Raw genomic sequence first — 12,731 nt, 5'->3', positions numbered from 1 at the left:
CATCTTAAAAGCATAATTGTGTTGGGGTTAACATTTTGCTGAAGGGAATATGTAAGCAGTATTGTATTTTTCTTGTTAATGGTAACTCTTTTGAGATGTCGTTTACACTGGTAGTAATCCAGAAAGGAAAGAAAATATTAAAACCTATTAATCTAATTAGATGTTAGCTTTTATTAGTCTTTTAAAAGACCTGGGAAGTGTTTTTTTTAAGTTTGATATTCAACATTTTTTTGCCATGAGTTTATTCATTTTTACCAAACTTTTGTGTCCTTGTTTTTATGAGAAACACACTTGGAAAATAAAGTGGTAATTTTTAAACTTCACTTATATATGCATGTTTTTTGTTAAATCACAGTATCATTGTAAATGGCATAGTTCACCTCTTTAATTTGGTCAGTTAATGCCATTTCAAAATATTATTTCAGTATTTCTTACTTTGAATTTTGTTAAACAAAATTAACTTGATTTTGTTTAATCTCTGGAATTTATTTTTACTTTAAGAGCATAAAGCTCCAAAAAGTTAGTGTGGAAATTTTCATTATTCTATTTTACTGTATTTAGGATGAGTTATTTTTAAAATTTTAATGTTTTCCACTCCTGAATAACCAGTTTTGATCTCTTTCAACTAGGAAAATAATTTTAAAATCTGTTCTCATTTCTGTTGTTTTTTCATTTTATTGATGAGCAAAAATGTGTTAGGAGAAAAAGATTTATAAATGACAGTAATTCTTCGGAAGGGCCAAGAGGTATGTGCTTAAAGCCTCAATCATTCCTTAAGAGTCACTGATTTATGTAATTATGGATTAAGCTGTGATCATGTTTTTCTTTTTCCTTTGCCAATATTAAACTGTCATAATGTCACATATGTTAGTAAATATTTTAGCTACCAACTTGATTTTTAGATTTGACAGTTGTCATGATGTGAACCTCTCATTAGAACACATATGGCTTAAAGTGGTATATCCCAATTTTAGCACAAGAAAGTATATAAAACAGTGTGTCCACATTCTGTCAGCTTGTGTCCCTATGGCACAAAGTGCAGGCCTGCTTTAAAGTTTCAGCCAGTACTACTAGAAGCACCAGTCTCTTACCTTTCTCATTTTTGAAGAGTTTTAAAGTAATTGGACCCAGAGGAACAAAGCCACTATATTAGCTATATTAAATTTTCTTCTCCCAGAAAATTTTTATGGTCTTAACTCACTGTCTTATTTTAAAATCTATTTCAACCTAAACAGAACCAAATCGTTTTCTGAATTCTCTTTATCACCTTTTTTAAACAGCATTATCCTTCACATAGGAACTTCTGATTTTATGTCTTTTAAGCTGTGAGCTAAAGGCTTCTGCGTGACAGGTCAGAAGCTTACATTTTCTTAAAATAATCCAATTTTTTCAAGTAGCAAATCCTCTATTTGGACACTTCTTTGAAACTTTATGAGATCATTAACTCTTGATTATTTGAATCAGTTTTAAAATTCTTATTAAATTTTAAATTTAAGTCGTCTTCATTATAAAATGTATCAGTATTGCTTTGCTTATCAATTCCATTTTAATTGAACCCACTCACCCATAAACTTTTTATCAGCTTGCAGTTTATATAATCTTAGGGAAACCAGAAGGAGATTTTTAGAAAATAAAAGACTTTTTTGCCTTATTCCCAACCTAGGGTCATATTTCAGATTAACAGGTAAGATGGATAACTTTCTCCATGGCTGTCCTTTAGTGAAATTGTGAGCTAGGCAAAATTTGTCTGGAGTGCCATTTGCTTCCTTACTCTCTGTTCCTGGTCAAAGTTCCTTGTCAGCCTCCATGATCTCTAAATTGTTTTGAATGTGTCTGCTATGGAGGTTTCTTGGTACAACGAAGAGTACTGAGTTTGGAGTCAAGAGATGAAATTTGGGCCTGGCTTCCCCACCTTTAAGTCATACTAGTTTTACGGAATTATCTACATCTCACACACTGAGCTAACATACAGCTGGGATGTGTCAGTTCAGTAGTTCAGTTTTTAAAATATGAAGTATTCTCCTAGCTGTTAGTACATGGCTGCTACTCCAAGTCCCCTGGGTGCCCTTCCTGGGATCCTTCCTCTCCCTACCTCTCCCTAATCCTACAGCTAAAGGTTTAAGGCCCAGCTGGTGGCCATCTTAGTTGGCCCCACCAAAGTCTTCCCTTGTAATTTGCCAGAATACCTGCCCATGCCCACTACCAAGGGAGGCCACATGTGGGCACCAGCAGAGGGCTACTCCAGGACTGGCCAGCCAGCTAGCCAGTCCCTGAAATAGGAACCATAATAATAACAAAGAAATTTTTTTAAAAACCTTTTTAGTATATATTTAAAATCCTTAAGCTGATTGCTCTTATTGATCCATAATAAATGATGATTTATAGCAAATACTAATCTAAGCATTGTTCTTGCTGTACAACATGTTTGAAACCAGTTTCCTAATCCTCCCAAGTCATCTTCATTGCCTTTCATTTAAAAAACCCAATCCTGGTAATTCTGAAAATTGCAAAACTGAATATATCATCAATCAGTGTGCTCCATAGGACTGTTTATGCTAAATTTTAACCCAAAGTGTCTTCAGCTACTAAAAATACTTGGTTAAAAGGGTGCAACTGAATATAAGTATGAATATTTCTACTGCTGCAAAATAAAAAGAGGATTTAATTTAGTGACAAAGCTGACAAGTTAGTTTCTTTTCCTTTCAACTAATGCCTTATAGCAAACCAAGTTTCATTCTTACCAAGGACAAAATTATTCCTAATCTGCAGAACATATTTCTGTTAAGTACTCTGCATTTATTTCACTTGTATGATTTATTTTGTGAAATACAAGTAAAGAACATACAGTAGCTCAAAGTAACAGATGAGTGGTGAAGACTGGAGCATTTTGTTAACTGTTGTTATCTTAACCTTTCTTTAAAGCTAGTGGTTATGAGGCTGTATAATGACACATCCCTGTTGTGAATATTCAGAGTGAAGTTTGTTATTCTCCTTTCTTGAGACTGTTGCCATGATCATGCCTTGAAGAAATTTACTAAGAGCTGCACATTGTTTAAAAGTGATGTCTTGGGTTTTTGTTTTTCCTGACTTATTTTCCTAGACTGATCCCGTTGAGAACACATATGTACGGAATCCGAACGTCAAGTTTTACATCCAGTCAAGGTCCACCTCTCCTTCCACATCTAGTGAAGCTGAGCCAGTTAAGGTGCCTCATTGGAGCAGTCTTGCTCCTCAACTTTTCACTTGTGTCAGGAAAGAGGGACTTGCAAAAACAAGTGAAATCTGACTCTCCTCCTTTTAACAAATGTTTTGTGTAATAAATCACAGCATATTGGAGATCATTACATTTGACTGATAATATAGATAGGATTGTAAAACTGAAGTAAATAATGGTCCCCCCAATTTTAAGTAGAGAGCTATATTGAACAGAGGACAGAGTTATGTGAATTTTGGAATTATAAAAACTATAGATACATGGCAATGTCAGGTGCCATTCTCATATTTTAATTCTAATAAATCTAATGAAGATACGATATAACTGTTCCTTCATAAGCAGAACTTAAAACTGCCACTGCTGGCAACTCAATAGTTTATTATAAGTATTAATCAGCAGTAGGTATGCAACTAAATCATGCCTTTAATAATGCAAAAATAGTGTATTTGCACCTTAAGTAAGTAAATGATTTTAAACAGCCAATTAGTCAATTTTTCTCAACAGAGATCTTTTTCTCAACAAGTCAAAAGGATATATTATTCCTCAGTTAATGCCGTCCTGACTCAGATCTAGTTCTGATTATTTACTCAAGCATGATAGTTCTGACATAGCTCCTTTGCCTCCCACTTGGTCTTCAGAGCTGTGTCTGGCATTCCAGGTGAAGCAGAGAGTCCCCTTTGGAAAGCTGTCTGAAGTGAAGTTTGAGGTGTAGTCAGATTCTAACTTGATTTTTTTCCAACCCCATGGTGTATACTACCTCAGACAGGTTAAGTTGATGACACCATCTGATTTTTTAGATTATCATTGTTTTAATATTTTGAGTTCATGCATTTTTATTTTAATGTTAAAATATTTCAAGCATACAGAAAATAATATTAGAACCACCCACATAACCACCATCCACACATTTAAGATGTGTAAACATTTTGCTCCAAAATTTGTATTAAAAAGAAAATATTCCAGACAGTTGAAACATCCTACCCTATACCATTACCCCTCCCCTTTCCCAGGCATATCTGAATAACCTGAAATCGAGGTACTCCTTTTCTTCCTTACTTTTACATGTTTATTTCATTTGTATTCATAAACAATAATATAATAGTGTTTGTTGTATATTTAAATTTTACACAGAGGTTATCTGCATCATATAAAGATACATGTCCACTTCGTTCATTCATTGTAACTATTGCATTATATCTCATTGTATGAATATACCACAACTATTTATCCATTCTCCTGTTGTTGGATATTTAGGTTGTTGCCAAGTTTTTGTTATTACAATTCATGCTGAAGTGAACATCCTAACAGCTGTCTGCTTTTGCACATGTGCAGAGTTTGTTTAGCCTATATACCTAGAAGTGGAATTATTGGATTGTGTGGAATATGCATTTCAGCTTTAACTAGATCTTGTCAAATTATTTTCCACAGTGGTTGGACCAATTTTCACTCCCACCAGCAGTGTGTGTGAGTGAGTTCCTCTATTTCCCCACATTCTGCCAACCCTTTGTACTGTCAGACATTAACTTTTATCTATTTGATGGGTATTGAGTGGCATTTTTGTTTTAATTTGCATTTCTCTGATTTCAAGTGTTATTCAACATCTTTTTATGTGTTATTGAGCATTGGTGATTTGTCTGTTCATGTCTTTTGTCTGTTGTTCTATTGAATTATTTTTCCAGTTGTTTTGTGATTGTTCTCTATGTATTCTGGATACTAATTCCTAGCTGGCTATATGCGTGGCAAATACTTTCTTCCAGTCTGTGGCTTATTTAAAATTTTTATTTTTTATATCTTATTGCCTTGCAACAGTTTTTATTTTAATGTAGTTATATTTATCAATTTTTTCTTTTATGACTTCTGCTTTTTGTCTTTTTAAAACAGTTCTGCCCGATGCAGCAGTTATAAAGATTATCTTCCATATTTTCTTCTAAAAGTTTTTAAATTTTGCTTTTACGTGTTTGGGACTTTAAACAAACTAAACTTTGTTGTTAGGTGTTATGAGAAATGGGGTACTAATCTATTTTTCTCATACGAACAACCAGCTCTCCTGTATTTCCTCTATTGATTTGTAAGGCTATCTCTGCTTTTTATATAAATGGGTCTGTCTGGGGATTCTCTATTCTCTTTCATTGTTCTTTTTGTCTATTTCTGCACCAATGTCACATAGTCTTATTGTAGCCTTAAAATAATTCCTGATGCCTGTTATGATCAGCCACTCCCAAGTACCTTGTTCCTTTACTTCTTGACCCTTTCGTTTTATATATGATTTTTAGGTTCAGCGTGTAGGTTCCATGTAAAGCTTTTGATTGGATTTAAATTTATAGATTATCTAAGGAGAATTCGTCTCTTTGTGGTATTGGGCGTTTTGGTCTATGAACAATGTCTAGGTACTCTTTTATATCTTTCAATGAAGTTTCATTATTTTCTTCACAAACATGCTCCAAATTGCTTGTTAGATTTGTTCCTAGATACCTTAAAGTTTTTATTGCTCTGGTGAATGGGACCTTTTAAAAATGTTTTCTAAACTAGGTGTTGCTATTCTTTATGAATTCTGTTGATCTTGGATTCAGCACCCCTACTTCACTCCTTCTAATTCTGAAAACTTCTCTTGGACTTTCTGTGTAAATTCAAGTGACAATTCTGTTTCCTGTGAATTTTTCTTTAGTAACTTTCAAAAAGGTTTTGTATTCCTCTCTGTTATTTCATGTTTTTTTTTTAATATCGAGTTTAATACTTTTTTCAAGCTTGAAATTAGAACTAAACTCACAATTAAATAGAAAACTCTGAGAAGCCCACCTAAATTCCATGTGTATAAAATATTTGGGTTTTGGAGCTTACATGGTAACAGAGACAAAAAGGGACCATTCATTTTTTCTCTAAATGTTTTAGAATATTCTGTAACTTTATACAAAGCTAGCTTTTTCCTCTTGCTTGCTTAGCATCCTAAAGGAAGTCATTCTTTGTGTATTTTTTTTTACACTTTGCTAATAAGTGATCTCTCTTTTTTCCACAATAGCATCCAGTAAAATCCTTTCATTCAAAGAAATATCTTAATAGAAATACTGCATAAAGATATAACTTGTAGTTAAATTTCTGTCAGTTCTGAATTCCAATCATATTAAATAATCTAACTCCCTTCTTAGAAATTACTTTCTTCACAAAATCCCACTAATCAACCCATCAATCAGTATATCTCTATATCTGTCTCACAGGTGCTCGCTCACTCTCTCTTAATCTCTACACACAAACACACAAATCCACAGAATTGTTTTCCATATGTGTAATATGCATTCTGTATACAGAAGTCAAAGAAGTTAAAGGACTCTTCTAAATATTTTATTATAAATCTTGATAAAAACTCTCAGATATTTTATAGAATTAATATGGTATTTTCAGTTGAACTTGAAAATTAAAATTAAATATCCTCATTTTTAATGTAGGCGAGATGCTATGACTTTCTTATGTTTGTCTATAGATTCTCTTTTACAACTTACTTATTTTTAAATTTCCAGATTGAAGTAGTTTTTACAAATTGAACAAATACTAATGTTTTATTTGTAGATATTGCAGACAGAATTTAAATTATCAACAGTGAGAATTTTAGTTCCTTGAGATAATTTTTCCTTATGCTATTTTGTTTGGCTGTACTTACATTTATTTTAAATGATGTTTGAAGTAGATGGAGTGTTTTATGACATTTATTTCCTCTTTTCCCCTGGATTCAGACTGTAGACTCTACTCCACTTCCAGTTCATACACCAACCTTAAGGAAAAAGGGATGCCCTGGTTCAACTGGCTTTCCATCGAAGGTATTCAATCTAGTTATAAGCATGGTGTGTTCTAAAAAACAAAGAGGGAGAGAGAATGGATTTCTTCTGCTTTTTGTATTTGGCATGATTTTTACTACTGGTTTCCTCAAAACTACAAACATAAAAGCTGAGAAAGAGAATAAATTCTATATGAATGGAAATAATCACCACTGAGAAAGGTAGGACAAACATGCAAATTGTTTTGCTTTATTTCCATCTTCTGAAATTCACTGTTTTGAAGTCTGTTAGTATGGAATGAGCATATACCATCTAACCCAACCATCTCATTCCTTAAGAAAAAATTTTACACAGAACTATAACGAGATGCTTACTGCTGTTTATGTCAGCAGAGTTGGAAATAGGAGAAAGATAGGTAAAATATGGCTGAAGTGCAACAAAATCACATTTATATAAGTTATCAGCACCCAAATGTGTCTAATTCATAAGGATATATACATATCCAAGGACCTGTGTAGATCACATTAGATTGGGTGATCGATTTCATGGGGAAAGATTGACGGTGGATCATCAGGATGATTTTTTTTTTTAAGTAAGACAAAATTAAATTGGAGGGCCCTCCACGAAGCTCTGGTGATAATATTTCATGGACTGAATATTAATTTTTGTACACCTGTTGTCCCTCTCTACAAAATAAAGTTTACTTCATGGTTTCTAAAAGATTGAATCTACAATTATCTCAATATAAAAGTATTTAAAAGGGAAAAAAAGTTATTTAAGAAATATTTAAAAAGGGTTTGCTCCAGATAAAGTCACCTTTACTTGTCTGCTATAGTGTTGAATCCTGATTGTGTACAACCACTAGTTTGCAAGTTTGCAAGAAGGATTGGCTCTACTTTGTTCTCACATCTTTTATTAAAAGTATTTTACCTCATCCATTGAGTAGCTTGAAGTCTGCAGCACCAACAAAATAGGAATGAAAAGAACACTTCTTCATATCCACCTCTTTAAATTTTGAGGTTATAGTTATTTCTCATTATACTCCAAATTACTGCATAACCTAAAATTAATGTGTTCATGCTTTAGGTTTAATGCCCTTTTACTAGACTTTTTTTTTCTCTTCCTCCAGCTACCTTTTGTGGAAGTATTAGAAATCAGATATTGACCAGAAGACAAGAAAGGGGATCTTAGAAACCTCCAGAAGCCAAGTAGTCTAGAATTTAGGACTGAATAGACCCTAGAGTCACACACCACTGAAGCAACTTAGCACGAGCGCATGTTATATATTATACTATCCTTAGTTGGAATTAGTGAAACATGGGCCTTTTAATCTTTATTAATAAATAATGTCTATGTCTTACAGTTTAACCAGCACCTGCCACTTGATCATTTAAAATTAATGTTCTGCTAAAATGTTGTTTATATTTCCTATTGTTGCATACTCAGTTAAAATTATGATATTCTGAGTAGATCTCTGGAGAAGAAGTGTATAATGAATGTGTTTTGTAAGTAATTTTTGGATAGTGTGAAGTGATACTATTAAATTTGTCACTGGCACAGTTGTTTCATTATTGTCATTTCAAACATGTCTTCTTATCTTTTGGAAAAAGGAAGAAAGGACAGAGCTACTTACCTTGAGCAGTTAACTACTCTTTCACTGTATTAAAAGCCTACAGAACAAATTAGTAACAAACTGAATTGTTTCATTAATTCATTTTGAACAACTGAAAATGTTATCAGCACTAGAAATTTTACTCTAATAGTTCCTAAAAGTGCAAGAAACTAAGAATAAGATCAGTATACAGGAGAAATGTTGAGCAAAAATTGATGTGATGTTAACAAATTAGATATTTTTCATAGGCATGGAGGCTCCTAGTGTTGACCTAACTATGTCTTATGCCATCTGATTTTTTTTTAAGATCATATTTTTCATTTACATGTTTTTGAATAGTCAGACTTTGAAAGATGGCAGAATCAGATCTGGGCTTGACTTTTAACTCTACCAGTAACTAACTATTATTATTTAGTACTTATTTAATCTCTCTGAGTCTCACTTTATTCATCTATAAAAAGAAATATACCTATCTTCCCAGAGGCATTGTCTCCATTAAATGAGATAATAGTGAAGCACTGGCACAATATCTGCACTTTGACTTTTGCTCAGCCACATACAGAAATTATAAAGCCATTGAAAGACAGCCTGTATTCTACTTAGAATAAAGTCAAATCCGAATGCTGCTTTGAAACTAGGTCCCAAGGAACTTCTAGAATAGATTGGTTTGCATGACTGCTTTAAATGCTGGATTTTCAGTCTGTCTCTGGAATAATACATGTGTGTTCTTATCTGCTCAAGTGTCATACTGCCTGCTTCCAAGGGAGGAAAGATATTTGTTAAACATATTATTTGTTCTTGGTCTCAGAAAATCAAATACGTGGTTTATAGTAGGGACAGGAGTTTTAAATTACTCTTTGTCTTTCATATGAAGATATAAAAGCCCATTTCTTTTTTTTTATATAGGTATAAATACGGAAACTTTTACTCAACTCATTGCCAAAGCACAATCTGAGGAATTACAAAAGCCCTGAAGTCAAAATTTGTGGGGGAAAAAAAACTACAATTTATTTTATAACTTTTCAAGTAGCATTCAAGAGCAGTTGATTATCATTTAACTTCTTACATTATCTTTAGAACACTCCAGCTCAATATTGTCTAATAAAAATATTTGAAGTGTATGAATTATAGAAAGGAATTAGAAAACATTCTAATTTCGAATTAGAAAACATAGCAGCTGGTGTGTTCACAGAGGTTCACATTATGGAAATGTGATTTTTATTAATGAATTTTTAAATGATTTTTATCAATTTGTTTTGCAGCGCAAGATTCATCAGTTTTTTGTCAAATCTTTTACTACTCCCACCAAGTGTCATCAGTGTACATCTTTGATGGTGGGTTTGATAAGACAAGGCTGTTCTTGTGAAGGTAAGAATTAAATAGTAAGAAAATGTGACTTTAGAGTCCTAACGTTTACTCCCTAAATTGTAATCAAAAAGCTTTCTCTTTAGAAGGTATATAAATGTTTATTTATTTGACTTAATCATTTGCTTTTCTTTGGATAATAAACTGAGCACCTTGCTAAAGTCTGTTGAGTATTGGAAACTAGACAGATAGTTCCTAGAAGCATGTTCCGGAGAGATACATTTGTGTTACGTTCACCTTTGTTTCGTTATTCAGGTGAATTTGTGATCCCCCAGATGGTAACCTATATGACAAAACAGGTGAAAGCTATTCTTGAATCTGTTCATTTAATTTTACTCTTGCTTAGTTTGTTAGAGAAGTTATTATTAAGTAAACAATGTGGCATCTTTTTAGAAATATTAAATGTCTGCTATAATGCCTCAAAAGATATTTTATTCCCAGTGTTAGTAGCAGAGGATTCCCCCTACCATTCATTGATTCATCCATCACATGCTTGCATAACGCCTGCTCTCTGCTTTTAGGCACTGTTCTATGTCTGACTAGTTCTCACAACTCACGGAGAAGATCCAGATTGTATTATCCTAACTAGTCTCTTAGATGCTTGGATTTAAAACAAAAGAAAATGGGCAGACATGAGAGATAAGAGAGTTGAGTTATGAATATGTGAAGTGATGAATATGAATGATGTTTTCCAGGGAAAACATAAGAGTGAAAAAGAGAGTAAATATGAGGACCAAGCCTTGGGAAATATAAATAAGGGGAGCTAAAAGATAAAGATAACATAATAATCTGAGAATGAATAAGCTCTGCCATTGACTAGGAAGGGTCTAAAGTCTACAGGAAGAATTTGTACAGTTTTTAAGCCTTGTCTCATTGTGAAACTTCGCCAGTACTTACAAATGTGACTTTTTTAATCTGTTCATCAGAAGGAATCCTGGGCAACTGCTTGGCTTTAGGTCCCTTGTCATTTTTTATGAATCAGAATCCTTTGCAATTCTGTAGTAGGAATTTTTGAGATCTTTCCAACTCTCTTCCCTTCTCAGGTCCCATGCCATGAAATTGGGCCTTTCTTCAGACTGTTTGAAACTACCCTATAAAACAGTGGGGACACATTAGACTATGCCCAAGCTTTTATAAATGTTGTATAATGTGGTTATAGCCTCTCAAGATTCCAGTCATTTTAAGTCTTCTTGGTTGATTGAAGTTAGATTCAGTATAAGGCAATAATTTTGTTGTTTCCATTACCTGATAAAAGTGAGATTTTTTTGCTTAGTAAAACAAATTATAATTTGTTAGATCCTCTACTTAGAAGTGAATGAGCTGTCTTACAGAAGATGGATAGTTTTTGATAGTTAATGCTAGTCCCTCTTCCTTCTTTGTTGGTTTTATATCTGTTTGTGATATTCAGTTCATTTCCCCATGTGTATGTGTTCCCATGATGCTATCGCTTCAGTTCCACTTTTATTCTTTCAAAATATTCTCCAGGATCCCCTCTAGAGTAGGAATTGTCTGAATAGATATTCTTAGTCTGTCACCCCTCCAAACAAGCTTGTTCATTTTAGATATTTTAACCTTTAATTCTCAACCAACCAAGTCTCAATGGGAGAGAGTTTATTTTTATTTATCTCAGGTTCATCATGTAAGTATCAAGAGGTCTCATGGCCATACTGTTAGTAGTAATGTATGCAGGCTCTAAGCCAGACTGCCTGGTTTTGAATTCCAGCAGTGTCACTTATGAGTTCTGTGACCCCTGCAAAGTCATATGTAAATGGTGGCATTGTACCTCTCTTAGATTATTGCAGATTATTGCAAAAAATTAAAAACACCCAAGAAAGATAACTATTGTTATTATCTTAGTAGTAGTTTAAATATATATAATAATATCAACAACTCCTAAAATGTAAATACCTTTTTAATCATTGAGCCATTTAAATTTCAAAGAGAGGGATTGGTAAAGTTTGCCAGATATTGCAGAGATGTCAGGTAATTTAATGTCCATCAGTGATTCCTGTAAGAGAAATTTCAGAATAAGTACCCAACTGCAGTGAGATGAAGAGTTAGAACTCCAGAAGCTGCTTTTTTAGAAATTCAGTTTAAAACGGTCATTTTATTCTCAAGATTAGATTTTTTGCCATTTATTTGCTTCTCATTTTGATCACTAGTGTTAATACAGAACAATAATATTACAGTAATGAAAAGAAGTATTTACTATTTCTCATTGCAAGTCTTACCTGTGAGCAAATCCAGATGACAAAAATGGTTTAAAATAAAACCAGAGATAAGCATTCATCTGACGTGACACTTTGCCTATAATGAGTGCTCAGTGAATGTTCTCTTTGTAAAAATGAATTTTTCTTGAACACTGTTTCTTTTTTCCCCTCCGAAGTGTGTGGATTTTCATGTCACATAACTTGTGTAAACAAAGCTCCAACTGCTTGTCCAGTTCCTCCTGAACAGACAAAAGGTCCTCTGGGTATAGATCCACAGAAAGGAATAGGAACAGCATATGAAGGGCATGTCAGGGTAAGTATGGTTAGGTTGGATTTAGACTAATCTTTTAAGGTTTATTAATGAATTAAGAAAAGTCAATTACCTTACAGACATAGTCCTTGACCGAAAATTCGGAGAATAAAATTCACCTAACAATTTTATTTCATTCAGAGAAATGATTTGAAAACAAAAACCTGGCTTTTGCTTGGAATAAATTCTAAAGTGTCTCAAAATTTTCTGTACTGTCCCTACAGCGTAATGTTCAGATGTTTAAATCTCCTTA

At 33.2% G+C, this 12,731-nt stretch overlaps 1 protein-coding gene across 7 annotated transcripts in view; it reads left to right on the top strand.

The window, feature by feature from the left end:
- CDC42BPA (CDC42 binding protein kinase alpha (DMPK-like)) overlaps nt 1-12,731 on the top strand; it is a 298,104-nt gene that overhangs the window by 254,300 nt on the left and 31,073 nt on the right. For 4 of the 7 annotated variants that reach the window (XM_010852881.1, XM_010852883.1, XM_010852878.1 and 1 more), the window contains 4 exons: nt 3,101-3,205; nt 6,940-7,023; nt 9,856-9,961; nt 12,345-12,481. In XM_010852881.1, coding sequence (XP_010851183.1) covers nt 3,101-3,205; nt 6,940-7,023; nt 9,856-9,961; nt 12,345-12,481 — 432 coding nt within the window. The remainder of the gene's footprint in view (nt 1-3,100; nt 3,206-6,939; nt 7,024-9,855; nt 9,962-12,344; nt 12,482-12,731) is intronic. The other 3 variants (XM_010852884.1, XM_010852880.1, XM_010852879.1) reach the window with 1 other exon arrangement.

This window comes from Bison bison, unplaced genomic scaffold (genome assembly GCF_000754665.1).
Source record: "Bison bison bison isolate TAMUID 2011002044 unplaced genomic scaffold, Bison_UMD1.0 scf7180017864317, whole genome shotgun sequence".
Classification (NCBI taxonomy): domain Eukaryota; kingdom Metazoa; phylum Chordata; class Mammalia; order Artiodactyla; family Bovidae; genus Bison; species Bison bison.
This window is presented reverse-complemented; position numbering and strand designations above follow the sequence as displayed.